A 22,696-nucleotide genomic window follows, 5' to 3' on the forward strand; every position below is an offset into this window, starting at 1 on the left:
TCTTTAAATGCCTCCATCACAACCATATTACACTTATACATTGATATAAGTAGATATACATCGAAAAAACACTTAAATTAAACCATCTTTTACTTTTTAAAATCATTTCATGTTTCTATTTTGAAAAAAAAAAAAACATTTTGAAAAAAATTTTATGTGGACGTCCGGATGTCACTCCATTTTGGATGTACCAACTATTACTCCTTAACAAATTGATATTTCAAGACCGGACCTTTTTTATTAGTTTAAAAATTCGATTAACTGGGTCCGTATTTAATATCAGTGGCCTAGCTTACGTATTTTTTTTTTTTATTGAATTTTTATTAAAATTCACTACGATACAACTGTACAAAGCCAAACGAATTTTTCTTATTTGTCACGTGAAAACTATGGCGCCACTTGAAGCTAGATTTTTTTAGAATGCGTGCGCATATGACAAGAAATAAGGGCGCCGATATTAAAAAAAAAAAATTAAAAAATACTCTGTAAGAAATTACTTAATTATAATTTTTTTTTTTTTAATCAATTACACAATTTATTTTTTTCTTAAAAAATGAATGAGCGTTATGAGGCGTGCACTTTTGGATTTTCCAAACTTTTTCCATTTGTAATAAAAGTTTTAAATACCTGATTGTTGACGCGGTTTTGATGTTGTTCTAGATTGCAAGTAGCGGGAACCTGAACTTGAGCTAGAGCGATTAGAACTACCACTTTTGCGGCCACTACTGTCTGCATAGAAAAAAAAATAACACTTAATTTAAGATAAATTATAAGTTATAAATTAAGAAAACAACATACAGTGTTTTCAAATGATTTTTTAAAATTCTTTATTTAGAAAATATTAAAAGTTTATAAAACAAACGATACTATCTATAGTATCCTCCTGCCTTGAAACATAACATTAGAATTTATCAAATTTTACGTAAAGGATGGAAATGCCTCGCATTTTTCCTTCGCATTAGTTCCTGGTGACTTTGTATATCTTCGCATTTATTTATGATAAATTGAAAGTCTTAAGTTGTATTTTTTAATAGACTTGAGATATTTAAAGGCAAATCTTTAAATTAGGTAATATTAGAAAATAAATCTTGTGATTGGACGAATTTCTCAAAGACTAATAACGTGACAAATCTTACCTCCGCAACAATTTGAACAGTTAACTTTTCTCGGTACTCTAGTAAAAAATTATTCTCGATAATGTGTTTAAAACTAAATTTGTGATTCACGCATAAAAACAAATTGAAATTTATTTTTATTCGTACGAATATGTAGCATATATTTGTATCTATATAACATGCTGATGTAATTGATCGTTTAATGTAAATTGAATAATACGTATACAAGATAGTAATAAACTACTCGTTATCTACAGCGTTGATTTAAGTAACTTAAAATCCAAATTGAATCCAATTGTTCACTTAGTATCACTAGAAATATAATACTCTTTGAAATATAGACTTCTGCATGCTATATAATTCTATTTAATAATAATAAACGGGACATCGAATTCTCCAGAATTTTCTAATGGATATAAGAAGAATTTTTGAAATTTATTTACAAAAATGAAATGTAATCAATGCGCTGAGAGAAAAAATTTATTTTGAAAAAAATAAGCAATGTTATAATTTGAAAATTTTAAACAATTTTACTTTTATTGAAGAAATAAAAATTTTTTTCGCTGTAGATTTCTTTTAAAAAAAAATTTCTAAATTTGGGAAAAAACAATTTTGGATGAAAATTCGCAAGTTGTATATCTGAAATTCTTTTTTCCAAATCAAAAAAACTTTTTTTCAAAAAGGAAATTACTGTGAAAAAAATTTTTATTTCTTCAGCTAAGAAATAAATTTGTTTAAAATTTTCAAGAAATTCATTTCTTATTGCAACATTGCTCATTTTTTTCAAAAAAAATTTATTTTCTCAGTGTAGTAATTTGAATTTGGTTTTTGAAAATCTGGGTTACGATTTATGACAAATTTAATTTAAAAACTTTTTTCAGTTTTTAATTCTAACATGTACTTGGTCACTTGTCAAAAGAAGATTATAGGGTAAGTGTGGGTATTACCGCGGGTGCGAGTATTACCGCGGATTTTTTTCATTACATTACAAACTAATTACACACAATTGTTTGTAATTTCAAAAAAATTCAGCAATAAATATATTAATTCTAAAATGTAATTAACAAACGACCCGGTATGAAATTTAATTATTTAGTTTGTTATAAATGATTGAAAACTGATTGATCGTTTGAAAAGAAAATGTCATCGTTTTTTTGCAGTTAGTGTGCAATTGTAGGTTCGATTAAAATGTGTTTTTCTATGAATTAATGTTTTGAGATCTATATTTATTACATCTCAGAGTGATTATACTTTTTAATGCTCAAAAAATCTAGCAAATATTGAATTTTAATTGATTATCACTTTTAATTTACTGCCGCGGTAATTGTCACGGACTTTTGAAGCATGTCAGTATTACCGCGGTTTTCGTACTTTACCACGGTAATAGAAACATCTGTAATATCAGACGGATGCGACAACTGCCGCGGTTGAAATGTACTTAGTTATAACCTCTAAATTAATATATCTCGTGTTGTTGATCTCACAGTAAACACTTAAATATAATGGCAAAAACTAAAAAAAGTTCTAAAAATACAAAAAAGCAAGTTAAAAATGTAAGCTTTAAAAAAAAAAGTGTAACTACAAGCATGAAAATTTAATATTGGCAGTGAAAGAAGCGCAAGAGGGAAAAAATATTGCAGAACTATCAAGGAAATATCAAATACCCGAATCAACGATGAGATAGAAAAATTGGTAAATATGTAGACAAACCACCAGGACCATCAACAGTACTTAGTGCTAAAGAAGAATGTGAACTTGTTGCTTGGATTTTTTTGTGTACTAGCCAAGGATTTCCAGTTACAAAACATCAGTTAATTGAAAGCGTAAAACTAATATGTGATTACGATAAGCGAAAAACTCCTTTCAAAACTAATCGATCAGGAAGAGGTTGGTATGATAGTTTTTTAAAGCGTCACCCAACTGTGTCTGAAAGAATAGCTGAAAATGTATCACTGAATCGAGCTAAAGTATCTGAGGAACACATACGCTCATTTAATTTCTGTAAACCATGAGCGTATGTGTTCCTCAGATACTTTAGCTCGCTTCCAGGCTGAACAGGGTGTGCTTTCGCTATGTTTAAATTAAATCTTATTTAACTGATGAAGATCTACTTTTAATTGATTCAACTAGGATTTTTAATTCTGATGAAGCTGCAGTTTCATTAAATCCAAAGCCACCAACTGTTCTTGCTCCAAAAGGTTTAAAAAATGTATATAATGTTGTGAATAACAATGAAAAAGAAAATATCACTGTGCTAGTAACAGCCAATGCAGCAGGTACTCTTGCTCCGACTTTGGTGCTATTTAGTGGAGAAAGTTTGCCTAAAGATGTTATTAAGGTAGCACCAGCTAATTATAGTTTTGGTCACTCGGAGAATGGTTGGATGACAGCTAAAAATTTCTATGAGTACATAGCAAATGTTTTTTATCCGTGGTTGATAGACAAGAAGATAAAACTAACAATTATATTATATATTGATGGACATTCTTCACACATTACTTTGCCATTAAGTGAATTTTGTCGTGAGAAAAAAATTATCCTAATTGCATTGTATCCTAATTCTACGCACATTCTTCAACCTTTGGACGTGGCTTTGTTCCGTACTTTTAAAATGGCTTGGTAAAAATCCTTTCAAGCTTTTTGTCAGAAATGCGGTACTGTAAGTATTAAAAAGTGTCAATTTGCACTTGTGCTAGAAGAAACTTTTAAAAAATTAGATCTTAAAAAAATCATGGAACATGGATTCAAGGCATGTGGACTATGTCCCTTGGATGTTAATGCTATTGACTTTAAAAAAGTTTTCAATAGATTAAAAAGTTCATCTAGTGAAACAATAAGTAATTTAGAAACGACAGAAGAAAATACAAAGAATATTGAAGGATTAACTTTTTTGGAAAGTTTAATCGATAAAACTAAACTAGAATCGTTTAAAAATCATGGCAGCTCTAATTGGACTGGACCAGAAGAAGATAAAAGTCTCTTTGACGTATGGTATTTAGCAACGAATAAAAAAATTGATCAAATTGTTGATTTCCCTGAGGTAAGTTGTGAGATGCATAAATCATCAAATATTTGGTTTATATTTAAACTTATTTAATTAAAGAATTGTTTTATTTTATAAACTTTCAAAACTATTTTTTTCATTATATTTCAGGAGAATTTTTGGTTGAAGGAACCACAATGTCTCTTCAAGGAAACCATCTAGAAGATGCTGACAACATAGCAATACCACTAGAACAAAACTTGGAGCCACTGAATGATCCAATAGTACGATAATTATTTAATATTATTAATTATACGGTCAATTTACACGATAATTAAATAATGATTCACTGCTACGTTATTTGATACTTATAAAAAAAATTAATTTAGCACTATTTCTTTTTTAATATTAATCAATTTATATTTACATTAATCAATTTTTTTGAATATTAATCAATTTGTATGTATATTAATCAATTTTTTCTAATATTAATCAATTTATTTCTGCCGCGATAATAATCTAGATCATTCATTGGTGTGTTTGAACATCAACTGATAGAATTTAAGAAATTTATAGATCATGTTTCAAATAAAAAAAAAATAATTACGAATTATACAGGCTGTTTTATGATTCATATATAATAATATTTTTAATGAAAAATTTTCAGAATATGTCAAAAGATGATGAGACTATGGAAAATGATAACGTTGATTTGTTATTGGGATTGACGTTTGATATGCATGGAAATCTGATTCAGGATTTAAATGCAACAGAGCAATTGACTGCGAATTTCCTGACTCCAGAATTACCAGTTGTGATTGACTCTGACCAATCTACGGACATTCTTTCCTCAACACCAGTCACCGAAGATTCTGTCCTCTCCAATCAAGAAACTCCAACCATTTCACTAATACCACCGGAACCACGACTCTTGGTGATTGAAGAAACTCCAATTGTCGCTTCAGACGCTATGGAGATAGAAGTACCTGAATCAGGAGAAGTTATTCCTGAAAAGTCACTAGTCATAAGACCAAACGTTCTAGAATTAGAAATTAGAAGCTCTAGCAACTTCTGAAAATTTCGACAGGGAAAAAATTCTTCCACTTGAAGATGTCTCTAATAATTGTGACCTAGAAGTTGGAAAATTCTCTGATCCATTTCAAAAACTGTTACATTGGCCAAGGTGTGATCTTTCAACAAAAAATAAAAAACGTGCAATTAATTCGATGAAAATTCCATCTGTGCTGACCAGTACTCAATGGCAATCGATTAAAAAAGCCAAAGAAAACGAAATACAGTCAAAGAAAGAAGCAATAGTTTTAAGAAGAAAAATTAAAATTGAAAAACAAGAGATTATGAAAAATGAAAAAGAAAAAGAGCGTGTTCGAAAAGAAGAAGAAATACTTAGAAAGGAGCAAATAAAACTCGAGAAAGAGAAACAAAAAATCATAAAACAAGAACAAAAAATAAAAGAAATTGAAATTAAAAACAAAATAAAAGAAGAATCATTATTGAAAAAAAAGAAGCAGCTGAATTGAAAAGACAAATCGCTGAACTTCAAAAAAAAGAAGCGGAAATGAAAAATAATAATATTGACTGAATTAAATATTTTTATATATATAATAGTTTTAATTGTATTAGTCAGCTATACCAAAATTGAAACATGCTGTGCCTTATTAAAGTTGAAAGTTAATTTTTTATAAAAAAAACTATGTTGTTTTTATTAAACGTTTGTCCTTATAATTTATTCCATTAATTTTTTTTCCATCAGATTCCGCGGTAATTGTCACACGGTAATTGTAACATCCACGGTAATTGTAGCGCGGTAATTGTCACAAGTCATTTTAAGGTCCACGGTAATACTAGCACTTACAATTTCTTTTCAAATGTTAATTATTTAATGAATTCAACATAAAATCATACTCTTAATTTTTTTCAAAGTTTAAAATAAGTTGATTATCGATAAGAAAAAAAAATTAAGACGATATTTTATAGTGAATCTTTGAAATATGCTTTTAAAGTTAGACGTACACATCAAGCCGCGGTAATACCCACACTTACCCTATGTAGAAATTTCTGGAAAAGAAGAAAAGTATATAAAATTTTTTGCATACTCAGACAATTTATCATTTGTTAATTTTATCAAATCGGAAAGAGATCTTTGTTATAATAAAATCACAAATACAAAATATTTTCTACTAAATTTTATGTATACATTAAAGTATAGATCGAATGATATTTATCATAAACACTTTCTAGATTTACGTAAGTAGGAAATGAGTTAAATAAAATAAAATTGGAAGTATGGTAAAAAATTAAATGTTTGTCGATTTCACTTTTATGAGTTTTAGATTCTATAGTTTGATGTCAGTTTTAAGAGACACTGTATTTAGTGGATCTAAAATTTTTCATGGCTTTGATTGTATTTTCATTAAATTTGTTTTTTTAATTTGCTGGAAAATGTAATTATTAAATAAAACTGAATTTTATTAATAATTTTGGAAACTATGGGGTTAAAAATGATTGATTCAAGTTTCTTTCAAAAACTTTGAAAATTATGAGGATACATTAAAAAATTTTACTCACATGTTATAAGAAGTAGTATATACAAAAATCCAGTTAATATGTGTAATTTCATAATTATTATCAACAATTAATAATTAAAAATACTGTTTCAGAACGAAGAAATTTAATAAAATTACTAAAATGATTATTTGTAACTCAAAAATTAAATTACGAATCGTACGCGATGACAATGTTATTGAAACGCAGTATCACGTCTTAACGTTTGGACAAAACTAGTTTCATTTAAGTCTCGTAGGCTGCAATATATATAAAGCAATTGAATGAATTACACGTAATATAGCCTTTCTCTTTTCACGGTCAATATAAATATACACTAAAAACAAGATAATTGTATTCTTTTTATTGTACGTATTAATACAATGTTGTCGGAAAAAATAAACTCAGGAAGTATAGAGGAGGTGAACATTAAAATTAATTATATTTTTGAGGTCGCATGAAGTTTATTTTTAATTCTTACATTGCTTTAAAGTTCAAATGATTTTGTTAAAGTAATTTGATTTCTGGATTCGCTGCACGGAAAAAAATAAACTGTTGCTGCAACAGGAAAAAATCCTGTTGCAACAACAGGATTTTTCTGCAGCTGCAACATGACTGCCTCCTGTTGCAGTAACAGGAAAAAATCCTGTTGCAGCAACAGGATTTTCCTGCAGCTGCAACAGGAGGCAGCCATGTTGCAGTAACAGGATAAAGTCCTGTTACAGCAACAGGATCACTACTATTGTTGCGACTTAATAGCAAAATATAGTTGGGTCATTCCATGTCAAATTGACCAACAGTTGGAATTGACCCCTTCTGATTTGGATAAATTTTGGTCAGAAATTTTCTTTTATCATACAACGAACTTCTGCCAGAGGAAAAAAAATTAAAAAATTTTTTTCAAAAGATATGCAAATTCAAAATTTTACTATTGTTTCAGTTTTTCAATTTTGTTTTTGAAATATCTCGTACGCTATTATAGATACAGGGGCTACTGAAATTATAGATACCTGGGGCTATTGAAAAAAAAAATATTTTGAAAAAAAATTTTGAAAAATACCAAATTTGTCAAATTTTAAATTTTTGAAAATCGTCAAAAATGACAATCGACATTAAAATTTTGGCTCAATCATTTTTGTATTCGAAAAAACGAAACAAAATTGATATTCTCATCACATTACTTCAAATTTTTATTGGAAATTTATAATCTGTTTGAGTTATTTGACGTTAAAAACTGTTATTGAAGTGAAGAAATGGACAAAATATATCATGCGTTAAAAAAAATAAGAAACTATATCATGTGTTAAGCCTGACTTTAAGATTACTCTAAAAAAACAAAAAAAAATTGAAACTAATTTATTATTTAATATTTCCACGTCATGCATTTAATTTTTTAATGCTCAAAATTACAATACTATGTATCTGCATAACTTTACCTTATTTAAAAGTTGCAAAAAACAAGAAAATATTTTTTTTTGAAATTAAAAAATTCATATTTAAAAAAAAACACAGTTCTAAAAATTTCAGGGTCTTTTAAGATCAGTACAAGGTACTATAAAAAAAAAATTGAGCCAAAATTTCAATGTCAATCGTCATTTTTGACGATTTTCAAAAATTAAAAATTCGACAAATTTGACATTTTTCAAAATTTTTTTCCAAAATATTTTTTTTTTTTTCAATAGCCTCAAAAGTCCCCTTTCAAACAAACGAAAGGCCATTCCTGTATCTATAATAGCGTACGAGATATTTCAAAAACAAAAGTGAAAAACTGAAACAATAGCGAAATTTTGAATTTGCATATCTTTCGAAAAAAATTTTTTAATTTTTTTTCCTCTGGCAGAAGTTCGTTGTATAATAAAAGAAAATTTCTGACCAAAATTTATCCAAATCAGAAAGGGTCAATTCCAACTGTTGGTCAATTTGAGATGGAATGACCCAACTATATTTTACTATCAAGTCGCAACAACAGCAGTAATCCTGTTGCTGTAACAGGACATTATCCTGTTGCTGCAAGATGACTGCCTCCTGTTGCAGATGTAGGAAAATCCTGTTGCTGCAACAGGAGGCAGTCATGTTGCAGCAACAGTTTATTTTTTTCCGTGTGGTTTGTAAAAAATAATCAAAGTTTATTTTTTGGATTAAAGAAGAAAATTATCATTAGTTTTCATTCGATTGACTACATGATTTTTCAAAAATATTTGCTCTTGTAATATTTATTTTATTTTGTATAAAAAAAAATTTTTTTTTAAATTTTTTTTACTCTGCATTAAGGTAAAAGCCCCAATAGATGATTATGTACCAGTATATGATCACTCCATGTATTTGTATACCAATATTTGTGAATATAGATATACAAATACATGGAGTGATCATATACTGGTACGTGATCATCTATTGGGGCTTTTATCTTAAATCTCATAAAGTAATATTTATAAATTTTAAAGGGGTCATTCTGGTTCCGACACTCGAAAAAAAGCCAATATTCATGATTTCTTTACTTAGAAACTATTATATATATTACTATAAAATTTATTCAGCTCAACAGATACACTCTTGAATAACATAAAAAATATTTTAATTTATTTTTTACTTATATTTCTTATATGAATAAACAACGAGTGAACGGATCTTCTCCAAAAGTTGGTATGTCGCTGACGTACATGATAACTTTGATAACGGTTCATCTAAAACACAAAAACAAAAATTATTCACCTTCAATATACAAGTAATTATTGCACCAGTTACGAAGACTAATATTTATTGATAAATAACAAAATAACGGCCATTTGAAAAAAAAAATTGAAAAATGCGGCTTTTTTCACAGTTTTTACTCCTAATAAAATAGTAAAAATCAAAATTATGTTTTCGTTGTAACTGATATGCAATAGCTACTACTTTGCGGAATATGTGGTTTAAATTTCATTAAGATCAGGGCAGTGGTTCCGGATATATCATGTACGTCAACCAGAAGAACATACACTGAAAAAAAAAATTTGCTATCGTAACAAAAGTCAGGATTACGCAGCTATTTGTTATGATAACAAAATTAACTTGGTTAACGTAACGAAGTAACATTTGTTGTGGTAAGTAAAGTGAAGTTGCTGCTTTAACAAGTAATAAGTGTTGAGGAAATTTTTTTGAATACGCATAAAATTGTTTCCATCTAATGCATTGCTAAGGCTGATAGTCAGTATTAATCATAGCTGTAAACGTGATACTTAGCTCAATTTAGACAGACAGTTATTTTTCAGATAACAATTGTAGGCAATTATATAAACAATTTCGGGAACTTGGAAAATAGTAAAAATAATTTTAAATATGCCGTATGGCATATTTAGAAAAAATTTATCATCTCATTATTATTGTCCAAGTTCCCGAGATTGTTTATTTATTTATTTATTTATGAAACATGCACAGAAAAAAAGCTTCATTTGAGCCAAGAAAATATTTTTCTTCCTAATTATTTTCTTGAGCGAAAAAAAATTTTTTTTTGGACACAAGAAATTTCACTTATTCCGATAAAATTAATTCTCTTGCTTTAAGAAATACGTATCTTGATTCAAGAAAATTTATTCAAGTCAAGAAAATCTACTTGTTTTGAGAAAATTCAGCCTCATGATCCAAAAAATTTAGTTCTTGATAGAAGTAAATTTTCTTGTCTCGAGAAAATTTCTCTCGTACTCCAAAAAATTAAATATCTCGATAGAAATAAATTTTCATTAATATTTTTATTGATTAACATGTCAAACGGGAACATCAAATAATATTGAATCATTTTTTTCATTCAATATGTATAATTGCACGCTAAAATAATATAAAATAGGTATCAAATATTCAAGAGAAAAATTTTCTCAAGATGAGAAAATTTTTTTCTCAGCTGAAGTAGGTGGCACTGCTTCCCTAAAGTATCTAAAAATCTTGATCAAATATAAAAATTTATTATATCAATTATTTATGATAATTTGAATTACGAAAAAATTACTTTCACCAAGAGTAGAATTTCAAGAAAAATTTTTACTTCGGCCAACACAACTTCGGTCTTCCTTCAGACACCCGAAAATTTTCTTGAGCCAATAATTTTGTTCTCCAGTCAAGAAATATTTCTTTCTGTGTGGATTAGAATCTACAGAGTAATGGTGAACAAAGTTTTCTGAGTTACTTTTTTTATTAATTTACTAATTTTTGTTTTACACAACATTTATTTTAAGTTCAATAATAATAAATATATAAACATACATACAAACATATCTAACAATTAATTATAGCACAATACATATTTTTTAAAAGTTAACAAACATGATATTTTAAAACAATGAAATTTTCGTTATTAACTGAGGTATAAATGTAGAGAGGGAATGGGTCAAGTAAGTCTTTAACATTGACAAATATAATTTTCTCATCGGTTTTTACTTCGTATGCCCATACATGTTCATTAAACCCTAATACGTCAATACTTCTGCATACAAAAACTAATTCATTACGATCATCAAGACTGATGATCAATTCAATTAAAGCAAATGTTGGGCAGAGATCTTTCGTTCCAGTAATTAAAACCATATTTTGGGTATATTTAATACTTTTATATTCTACCCATCGAAAAAACTTTTGGAATTATTTAATGCTTCATTTGAACAATTATATTTTGACCATGTTTTAGAATTAATTTTCATTTTAATACCAGTAATTTTTTCATCTGTAATAGATCTATTTGCCAAAAAACGATAATTTAAATTTAGTTGGTGCTTTATCACGATAGATTTACAAATATTTACACGAGATTTATTAACTGATGCCGGTACTGTTAAATTTGTATGCTTAGATTCAGCTCTGATTGAAGATAAATGTGAGCAAGGACCACTTTCCTCACACGTTTTTTTGTAGTGAAGAGAAATATGGCCCTTTGGTTTCATAGAATTACCAGTCAATTGCTTATACAGCTGCCAGTGTCTGATTATAGTGGTATCAAACGCATTTATTTGATCATTTGTAATTTTTTTAGCTAAAATGAAATCAAATATTTCTCGCAAAATAAGATATAATTGCCAATAGGGGTTATCTTTCGACACTAAATCTCTAATTATTACTCCCAATAATCTAACAAACGTGGTTAACTCTGAAGCTGTCATTTTTAATTTATTATTTTTGCTCAAATCGTCATCTCTAATAAATGGAGGTTTATTTAGGGAATCAATAGGCCCATAATCAAACACTGCTAATCTTTCATTCAATTCCGATACAGAAAACTCATAATATTCACTATTTTGTGAAGTAATTGCGCTTAAAATTTCTATTAAATCATCATGAGCTATCCCTTCTCTAAAATCATGCATTTCGTCGACAGAAAAATTCTCTACGGCATGGAATGAAGCTGAATTAAACACACATTTTTCTCGTATACCTGTTAGCGTAATATTATTTGTTTTAAGGTCTGTCTTGTAGTTTTGTACAGTTCGAGTCAATTCAGGGGATAAAAGAATGGTATTTTGACATGTATTTTTGTCCATTTTACAAAATCGACAATAATAAGTGGCAGAAAACGATTCGGTAAAGCCTAAAAGACCATGTAAGCCAAGGTTATCTCCTTGGATTAGACCCAATACAAAATAAACATGTTTTTCACCTTGATTTGTTAAAATTTTAATTCCTTTTTCTTCCAAAAATTTTATTTCCTTAATGAGCGGGCGGTAAATGCGAAATGTTCGATTTTTTTTATTTTTATTTAAACGAATCCAACTGTCATACAATAAAACAAGAAAATAATTTTCTAATTTTGACCGGCATTCTGATGGTAAACATGGAATTGATGCGTAAATGGGCATAACCTTTCCTGATCGAGAACCTAGAGGATTATTAACTTCCACGTCATCACCAGATAAAAAATATGGTATCACAATATCATCATCTTTGTATTCAGATCGCTGATTAGCCCATGATTTACACTGAATATAGTTTTCAATTACTGTTTCATTATTTTTAAGTTGTTCCATATAATTCACCGTGTCAGTTAAAGCATTAGGTTGCTGAAAAAATTTTTTAAGCGTTGCACGTAATGGTATGAATTGTCCACATATGTCGGTCATTTTACCTTTAGAACCTTTTTTTGATTTTGAAATAACATAAGTACGATCAATAATGTACGATTTCGGTTTTATATAAGAACCTGATTTTTCAAAATGCTTCAACCGTCGATGTTCTGTATCTAAATCCGCAAAAAGTATTTTTATATCATCAAACATTTTTTAATTACATTAATATCTTTGTCGGAACAGTTTGAATTAATAAGAGTATTTTCTACTTTTGATTCTAATATACCTATAAAAGAATCACTCAAGAAAACCTTAATATCATCGAGAATATGTTGAACAATATTTTTAGACAAGCGAAGGTTAGCGTACATATTTGCTATAAGTTCTACTGCTGCTTTATTAAGGGCAGTTTTGAAATCATTCGCTGAAAAATCCGGATTATTTGTATTTTGCTGAAAGTCACTCTGAGTATTACTGTCATAATTTAGATTTTCACTATTAGAAAATTCTCGAGTTTCATTAGTTAAATTAATATCTATATCATTTACTACTAATGAGTTCAACTGGCAATCATGTATTCTTTGTAAATGTTTTTTGAAAGAATCTTTTGTGCTAAAAGTTGAGTAACAATTCAATTCGCCACAATTGTATATATTTTTTACATCTGAATGTTGTTTAGCGATATGAAAAATGAGTGTATTAATACAATCAACTTGAATTGAACAAATACTGCAATTAGGCATTTTAAATTAAGTAATTATGTTGCTAACTGACTAATTATAAGCATTTACGGAACTGTAAAATTAAATTATTAATGCAATGCAACTGATATTAACTTAATAACTAAACTTAATTTTAGGGAGTAAAATGTTTGTACTGTCCAATCAATGTTTCGACGCTTATATAATGACTGTTGTATGTGTCATCATATGGCAAACCCCAAAGAACTCTTTGGAAAAAATTGCGTTGAGAGCGAAAATGCACTTAAAAAGCAAAAAAAAAGCTTCTAATAGAGAATTAACTTCATAACGATAATCTGCATGCAAATAGAGGAAGATTTGAGAAATGTTTTCAATTGGACCCACAACAACAATGAATGGTTGTAAAGTACACTTATATTGAGCAAGCTTATCGACTCTTCTTTTGACTATTGCTTCAATATTTCCAACAACCTATGAAAAATTTTAATTTTATTATAAATATATATATATATAAATAAAAAAAAACCTGAAATCACGTAAATGTCAAGTCGAATGTTCAACAGAAGAAATTTTTCTGATCATTCATTTTTCCTAAAACCAAAGCATATAAAACAAATATTATCTGAAAATCAATTGGTTATTTTTACTCTCAAATTAATATAAAGAAACATCAAATTTATTGTAGAGAATAGATTGGAACCAAAAAAATGATTTTGTAAAACTTAAATTAATTTTCTTGAATCGAATAGATAAGCTTTCCAATAGAATAAAATTGAACCAGAAAATATTTCGCAATCAGAGAGATTTTCGTTCAATTCATGTTCAACTTTTCAATTTTGCTAAATTAACTTCTGCATGAACATTCAAGTAGAGATTCGCTAAAATTTTTGTTAAATAAATATCATTAACAATAAACTTACTGATACTTGTAATACAAATCCTCTTTGCATTTCTTCGTGAGTTGGACGAAAATGTTTAATAATTTTTTTATTTTGGATTGCATTACAAACACCAAATAATAAGGCCAAATGAGTTAAAATAAACGCCGTTTTTTCGTCTAAATAAATAAAGAAAATTATATAAAATAATAAATTTTACGACCTTTTAATTTTACAGCTTATTTGAGATAAATCGATTCTATGTAAACTTACTTTCACTTATGTCAGTAACAGAATCATCAAAAATATCACTATCGATCAATTTTTTATATAAAAATTGTTCCACTTTTCTCCAATTTTCCGTTGCAATCTGGTCTCGATCAGGATATAAAGTATCAAAATCTTGTTTAAGCTAAAAAATTATATTTTTTAATATAAATTACTTCCATTTATTAGAGCAAGAGTCGAAGAAAAAAAAATAAACAGAAAGAAAGAATAATTATTTTAACAGAAACATTATTCTATTCAAAAATTTCTTTTAAATTAAAATATGTCCAAGATATTTTGTACGTTTTATAATAAACAAATTAGGTTGATTTGAGCTAAAGAATATAAAACTAAGAAAATAATTTTCACGAATATGTTTCTATCAAATAAAACAAAAAAAAAATTCGAAAAAACAATTTGTATTTAGTATGAGTTGATTTTAAATTATTCAAGAACTTTTTCGCTTGATTTAATAAATTTAAGGTCTTTAAGATTATATACCAAATTTTTTCTTTTAAATCAATTGACTTATTTTATTTCTATTGAAAAATGTCTAGAGGGAAATTGTTATTATTCTGTTTAGTTGTTACTTTTTTAATCATATTTACATTGAAAAAAATATTTTTTATCAAATAAAGTGAATACGACTATAAAATTTCTATCGCTAATTATTAATGTATTTATTAATACGTCATAAACTAATGAAATGTATTTCTCAAAAAATTGCATTGAAAACATAAGTCACATATAAATCGGTTAATTTATTCGAAAAGTATATATCTTTGTTGAATAGTTTTTGAAAGTGTTTTTAAATAAATAAAAATTTTTTGTAAATTTTATAAATTTTTTAATTTTTTCAAAGATCTATTACTAAGCTCAATTATATAAAAATAGATATAAAATGGAAAGATCTAACCTAATAAACCGCAAAAGTTTAAAAATACCGAGCAATTTCATTGATTTTCTTAATTTCACATTAATAAATTATCTTAAGTTAAATTAACAATAGTAACGTATTGGGCATACCAATAAATAGCCCCTATCATCTTTGAAAGCGAAAAATTCAGACAAATAGTTATAAATATCAAAATCATTGTTTTGTAAAAGATTTCTTCTTTTCCTCGAAAGTAGCTTTCCAAAGTACTAAAAATTCATCTAAAAGGTACATCAAGGTCTTTCAAAGATTCTAAAGTTATAGTCGAACCATCATTTTCACTTTCCTCAGTTTCGATATCTATAGTAAAAAAAAATTTTTATTAATTTTTAAAATAACAATAAAAATATTTATAATTAAAATATGGATCGGATATTTTGTACACAGAAAGAAAGATTTATTTCAACCGAGAAAATTTAAAAATTCACTGGAAGACCTAAGGTTACTTGAAGCCAAAATACTAGTTCATAACACAAAAATCTTTTTCCTGAATATCAAAAAATTATGATTTCACCATAATTTGTTTGATTGATTAGAACATTTCCTTAATCAAGAAAGGTTATATACATCAAATAATTTTTTTCTGTGTAAAATTTTCTTAATAATTACAATACAATCTTAAACTTTTTTTACGAAATTTTCTTATTACCTTCATTTCTCTTACGCTTATTTTTGTTAATGGAAATCAAACCAAGCTTAATCATTTCCCGTCTCGTATTTGACCATCGTCGATATAATTTGCCATGGCCAGCTACAAACTGTCCATTCTCAGTGATAAAAATGTACGTCAACTATTGATACAATTAATTCAAAGTTTTATTGAACAATCTTATTAGACTTCAAATAAATATATTTGTTCTTAAAAAATATAAGACTCTAACGAACCTTGTTTTCTTTGGGAAAAAGCTCTACAATGGCGTTAGCTATTTCTATAAAACGTTTTCCTGATATGCTGCAAAAATTACAAAATTTACGAGAATTCGAATCGAATTAAAAGGCAAACTTTACTCAAAAAAAACCTAAAAGATAGTTAAAACTTAAGGCCCTATATGCAACTTCTTGCTATATTCAAATTCAAATGGTCTAAAAATATTCATAGCAATGAATTTTTGAAATCTCTAAACTTTTAAGATCTTTGGAAAGCGTTTTTTGATTTTTTTGAGTGCTTTACATTTTACCTCTTAAGTAAAGAAAAAATGAATGTTAATTGACACAAGAATATAATTTGATTTACTAACCATTTGTCAAGGCTAGTTTTAATTTCATCATCAATAATTATGTCGACGAGTTTATTCCGATCGTGTTCAGTGAGGTCTTCATAATTTTTTTTACGTTTTGGATTTTTTTTATATGAAGCAAGAACTCTTTTACCAAAGCTGGATTTTTTTAAAAGTTCTTCTAACGTCTATTGATAACATACAGTGAAAAATTAATAATCAATAAAATAAATAAATCACGCATATTATGACTATCTAAAGTAAAGCAAAAAATTTCTCAAATGAAAAATTTTGCTTTTATTAGGTAAATTTAAAGGTATCAAATTTACGGACTCAACGCTAAGTCTTAAATTAACTGTTAAAAGTATAAGTAAAATTATGGGGTAATACCATCGATTCACTAAAGAAAATAGGTCTCTGATTTTCTTGCGGATTTTGGGGGATAGGACTCTCATCACTCCGATCAGAATCCAAATCAGCAGGCCGTGGATCGTCTAATGCGCATAGCAGATGACTTAAGTAATATCAATACTCTTTTTTAAAATTAGAACGAGTATAAACAAATTACCATTCAATGGAGTATTTATTTCATCCACGAAGGAAGTGGATATTATTTCTGTTGGAGCAAGCGAAAGACTAGACGCACTAAATTCACGCTGGTGACTTTGTTTCTGTGATAATAAATTCGATTAAGTATTGAAATTTATTGTAATCCTAAAATTAATTAAGGAAAACGCATGAAATTTTCAATCTAAAATTTCTGTATAAAAAAATTTTTGTCAGTGTAAAAATAATAACATATAACATCTAATCGAATAATAACAATTAATTATTAAAGCTTAACCTCAACTGAAGATTCTTGCAAATTATTCTTTTTAAATTATTTCGGAATTTGATTTGCTCGCCTAGTGGTAAATTTAATTGTTTTAAAATATAGTCATCAACGGAGGGCAGAAGGTCAACTGTAATCTCTTGATCTATGAATATTGTTAAAATTAATTGTTTTCAATTAAATATTTGCAAAAAAGTTATTGATTTTATATTCGATACAGAAAAAAATATTATCTAAGTCCAAAAAAATGATCGACAACCGTGAAAATTTTGTTGATAGAATACAAGTTTTTAAATTTCACAAAATATTTAAATTTATCAATTAATTAAACATTTTTTTCTGTGAATAAATTTTGTAATTATTTTTTATTACAAATGGTGCAAACTTTTCATATTGATACTAACCAATGAACTTATTAATTGATCCGTCACTTATGCCCCAATTTCTTAACAAATTAAACATTTCTTCATTGTCCATTTAAATTGTAATTTTAATTAAACTTGAATAACTATACATACAGTAAATTATAATTTGATCACTTCCTTTTTACTTCTTAAATAAATAAAATAACTTGGTAACCAAGAATATTGAATGTTAATAAAACCTGATTTAATATTTTGCTCAACACATTTCATTTGTTTCAACGGCAACTTCATTTTACTTGCCACAACAAATATCATTTCGTTGCGTTGACCAAGATGGATTTGTTATCTCAACAAATAACTGCGTAATCCTGACTTTTGTTACAATAGCAAATTTTTTTTTTCAGTGTAGTTCTGAGATGAACGCGTCTAAAGTTTTTTTAATAAAAAAAAAAAAAAAAATCTTACCTGAAGTCAATGAGTAACACCGGCACTCTACAAGCCTCCTTTAGTCTTTTTAAAAATTCAATTTTCTTCCTCTTGAACATCCACATAAGCATCGCAAAATAATACAGTTACAGTAGACCGATCACTTGAAAATTTTAACACAATACTTTGAGCTATATTTACTTTCGAAAAATGGAAAAAAAATTTTTCTTTGAAAGTTATAAACCATAATGACTCCACAAGCGTGTGATTAAAACTTCGAAATCTGAAAAAAATTTGATTTTTAAAAATAGTGCCTCTTTTGTTTGATAATTTTTAATGTCTTAAATGTATATTGCAAATATACTCAATTTTCAGATCACCAAAATTAAATGTACAAATTAACATTATGTCATTATATTATTTCTTAATTTATTATTGCGAAGAAAACTTTTATTTAATCGCTTACTTCGTTTGAAATACATATAAAACTGATATATAACTTGGAATACAAAAATCGTATCTACATTAGTGAAAACAAATTCTATTTATAATAAAAATACATTGAGAATAAAATTTCGCTAAATATAATACCAAAGAAATTGGTAAAAAGAGGTAAACTCTTTTTCTAAAGAAATAGATAAATTTATCGTCTTTACATACTCTCGGAAGGGTTGCTCGGGTTGCTCCATTATGAATAAATGATGAGCTAGGATATCATGCTCACCCCTACTTATCGATGAATAAATAATATTTTTCTAATGATTTACTGTACATACAAAAATAAATGAAATTATTAGTTATAGAGCAGAACCAATCGTTGTATCTAAGAATAATACTGTTCTTTGTAAAACTGCACACACGAAACTTTTTCGCTTCAGTGAAAGGATATGGATATATATTCTTCTAAGAAAAGAAATGAACTGGCGAAAAAAGAGTTTTACATATATGAATTCTTAACATCTGTCATCGGTCTTTGGCCACTACAAGACCATAATTTCTATCGTAAAATACGTACTTTGTTTGCTCTACTGCAGATGGTAAATTCATTTCTTATTTGATAGAACAATTATTTAAGATCCAAATAAAGTGTTTTACATTTAAGGTCCCGAGAAAAAATGTTTCTATATAATTATATATAATTGTATATAATCATATATGATTATATATGGAATCACATATATAATTATATACAATTATATATGATCATACGTAATTATATATAATCATACATGATTATATATGGAATTGTATATGAGGTTATATATAATCATATATAATTATATATGACTATATATGGAGCAATATACAACCATGCAGGATCATATATAGTTCCATATACAATTATATATAAGTATATAGAATTATATATTATCATACATGATTATATATGGAATTGTATATGAGGTTATATATAATCATATACAATTATATATGACTATATATGGAGCAATATACAGCCATGCAAGATTGTATATAGTCCCATATATAATTATATATAAGTATATATAATTATATATGATTATATATAATTAACAAACATAAAAATTTTTTCTTTGAAAAAAAATTTTTTTTTTGGTAATCACAAAAAGTGTAAAATGATGTTTATAATTACGTTTAAATAATTCTGAAATACAAAATTTGTCACATTTCCTATGGGATGTTTTGGTCTGCTCTGCTATTACGTAATAGTAAAATCATTATTTATTTTATTATTTAAATAAGTGTTATATTATAATGAAATTCGGTAAAATAAATAAATTATGAATAATGACTATCCAAATATATATTAAAATCAATTTTTATATTCCATTTATGATAAACTCATATGATACATTATGTAGATCATAGAATCATTATTATCTACGACAGCAGCACAGCAGACAGACACTTCAAGACGCACGGAGATCACCAAAGTTAAGCAGTATTGAGCAGGGTTAATAGTTGAATGGGTGACCGCTGGTGTTATAGCTATAAAATTATATCTAGATATTTTATTTTGCATTTTAATTGGTTACACAGAATTGCGTAGGACCATATTAAATATTCTATCCATAAAATTAACCCAATAATTAATTAGATGTAATAAATATATAATTAAATATTGTTATATATAATTATATATAGTTATATATAATTAGATATGATTATATTTGGCCATTTTTCATATATAATCATATATAACCAATTTATATATAAATATATATAATTATATATAAATATTTTTTCTCGGGGTAAAACCCCCAATAGATGCTCATGTACCAATATCGGGATCCTAAGGATGGGCGTGGCTTAAATATTAGTCATCTCGTGGCTAAAAAGTGAACTACTCAAAGTAGGCTTCTGTCAATGTTTACAATATAAAATTAGCCGGAATATTTATGTTTCGATAATTATTTTTATTTAATTAATTATTTATATTGAGTATTATCGAATAAAAAAATGCCTATCTCAATTCAAGAAATCTGTAGTTATGTTGGTGCTATACCCCATAGTAAAAATTTTACTGGTGGTGAAAATATCATCAATCAAGGACACCTGTTAATTAAACTGCGGTAAGGTTAGCGAGGAAAAAAATAGTTTAAAAATTATTGCATTTTGTCTCCAATCGTCAAGTATCAGAGATGATCCTCATGAAATTAATGGTGAGATTATGAAAGATGGAAGAATCACGGGTATGAGTTGCTCTTGCAAAGCTGGTTTAGGTGGTGCGTGTAAGCATGTTGTAGCAACGCTATTTTATTTGAACCGGTAAGTATTATATTTTTATATTTATTGTTATTGATTTATATTTTATATCTATTCAATAATTATTATGAATGTAATATTGTTAAAAGTTTATTGATGGGCATTAATTTTTTCAGAAATAAGTTGGAGAATCTAAAAGTTATCTCCTGCACGGACAAAAAGTGTGCGTGGAATGCTCCAAAAAAGTCTGCACTTCAACAATATGACATGAACCCTTTGATGACACATCACTGTCTTGCGAACAAAATAGAATTATCACAGGAAAGAAAATTAAAGCGTAATAAAGTAAAAAGTTGCACCTTAAATACCCTCGACGTAGCATTACAAGTAACAGAAGGTGTACATTTCGTGGACCCTGGTGAAGCTGATAATACAAACGAGTATGATGATTCGGAACCTACTTTAGAAAATACTGCAGATGCTATACAACAAACTGACCATGATAATGAAGAAGAATTCAGACAAATAATGATTAATAATAATCCATCATCAGCTTTAGCTCTGCACATGTAAATGCAACGATTTTTTAATTTTAAGTATTGTCATTAATTTTTCAACTATTTTTTTGGCATATATTTATTTACTACGATTTACTAATGAATTTTAAGCATAGCGTTTTTAATTTTTTTACAAGCTTTTTGGCATTTATACATTTTATATCAGAATATCTATTGAAAAAAACAATCATTGTGAGTAGTTAAATTCCATTATTATATTAATTTTAAAAATTTTTTTCTATTATTATTTATACATTGAATATCAAAATAATTTACCTATACTAATTGACATATAGTGAGCAGTTTTTTTGTTTTTATTAAACAATGTCCGTAAACTTAATTGAAGATAGGTTTATATTTGTCCACAACATTTTGTGATTTAAAATATTAATTTTGACATCACAAGTACAGGGTAAAATAAGTTTTTGAATAAAGTTGTTTTTTCTCAAACAAAATAATATTTTCTTTTTTTTTTTTTTTGTTTTTTTTTTCTTATTATATTTAGAATCGGAAGACATGATCCTGTGAAAGCTCTTGATAACAAGATAACAATATCCGCTGAAAAATTAATGGCCATTATAAAAAATCAAGAGACGTCTAAATTACTTTCGAAATTAAGTGAATTGAAAATCAAATTTTCAATTAAAGAATGTTGTCAAAAAGTATTTACTCGTCTGTCATCTGATGTTCGAACAATCTGTGAAGAATCGTATAAATTTCATAGTGTATGGCTAAAAGAAAGACAGTTGAGGATAACGGCGAGTAATGCCTATAAAATTTATACTTATCGCAATAATAAACAGCCAGACTGGAAGAAAAAATCTTTAGATTACTTTTTTGAAGCTTCATTTAGTAATGCTGCTACAAAATACGGTCTTGAACATGAACTTTTAGCTCGTGAAATTTATGAAGAACAGATATCCGATGAAATATTCAGTGTGGTTTGATCGTTTCCAAAAGTAATCCTTGGCTAGGATGCTCTCCAGATGGAGTAGTTTTTAAAAATAACAAACCATATAAAATTTTAGAAATAAAATGCCCCACTGAAGGAAAAAAAAAAGTGTTGATGATGTAATTAAACAAATAAAATGGTTGGAAGTAAAAGATGATCAAGTAACTTTAAAAAAAAGCACTCTTATTATGCTCAA

General features: G+C 27.2%; 4 protein-coding genes across 4 annotated transcripts in view; 2 read left to right on the forward strand and 2 right to left on the reverse strand.

Moving 5' to 3' along the window:
* LOC123273965 (poly(U)-specific endoribonuclease homolog) overlaps positions 1–6,902 on the reverse strand; it is a 30,868-nt gene extending 23,966 nt beyond the window's left edge. Inside the window, exons 1-2 of the mRNA XM_044741456.1 lie at positions 6,685–6,902; positions 628–729 (exon numbers count right to left, since the gene is read on the reverse strand). Coding sequence (XP_044597391.1) covers positions 628–729; positions 6,685–6,736 — 154 coding nt within the window. The 5' untranslated portion in view covers positions 6,737–6,902. The remainder of the gene's footprint in view (positions 1–627; positions 730–6,684) is intronic.
* Positions 3,205–5,444, forward strand: LOC123273966. The gene is made up of 3 exons (XM_044741457.1): positions 3,205–4,155; positions 4,270–4,382; positions 4,766–5,444. The coding sequence occupies exons 2-3, from the start codon at positions 4,296–4,298 to the stop codon at positions 5,171–5,173; spliced, it is 495 nt and encodes a 164-aa protein (XP_044597392.1). The 5' UTR covers positions 3,205–4,155; positions 4,270–4,295; the 3' UTR covers positions 5,174–5,444.
* Positions 6,903–15,683: 8,781 nt separating the features above from the next.
* On the reverse strand, positions 15,684–17,417 carry LOC123274005. The gene is made up of 5 exons (XM_044741507.1): positions 17,074–17,417; positions 16,705–16,871; positions 16,352–16,418; positions 16,116–16,257; positions 15,684–15,766 (listed from the first exon to the last, which is right to left on the reverse strand). Exons 1-5 carry the CDS (start codon positions 17,074–17,076, stop codon positions 15,684–15,686), a joined length of 462 nt encoding a protein of 153 aa, XP_044597442.1. The 5' UTR covers positions 17,077–17,417.
* Positions 17,418–20,745: 3,328 nt separating this feature from the next.
* Positions 20,746–22,495, forward strand: LOC123274006. The gene is given in 4 exon segments (XM_044741508.1): positions 20,746–20,844; positions 20,846–21,054; positions 21,168–21,560; positions 22,054–22,495. Coding segments are annotated over 4 exon segments (1,143 nt in total).
* Positions 22,496–22,696: the final 201 nt, after the last annotated feature.

Source organism: Cotesia glomerata, unplaced genomic scaffold, assembly GCF_020080835.1.
Source record: "Cotesia glomerata isolate CgM1 unplaced genomic scaffold, MPM_Cglom_v2.3 scaffold_18, whole genome shotgun sequence".
NCBI classification, from domain to species: Eukaryota; Metazoa; Arthropoda; class Insecta; order Hymenoptera; family Braconidae; genus Cotesia; species Cotesia glomerata.

Excerpts from the sequence above, each read along its gene's own strand:
- LOC123273966 (XM_044741457.1), top strand. The coding sequence starts at position 4,296 with ATGTCTCTTCAAGGAAACCATCTAGAAGATGCTGACAACATAGCAATA. Across the intron at positions 4,383-4,765 it reads AGCCACTGAATGATCCAATA|AATATGTCAAAAGATGATGA; the intron begins GTACGATAATTA and ends AAAAATTTTCAG.
- LOC123274005 (XM_044741507.1), bottom strand. Across the intron at positions 16,419-16,704 it reads AAAACTAGCCTTGACAAATG|CATATCAGGAAAACGTTTTA; the intron begins GTTAGTAAATCA and ends TAATTTTTGCAG. Across the intron at positions 15,767-16,115 it reads TAAGCGTAAGAGAAATGAAG|ATATCGAAACTGAGGAAAGT; the intron begins GTAATAAGAAAA and ends TTTTTACTATAG.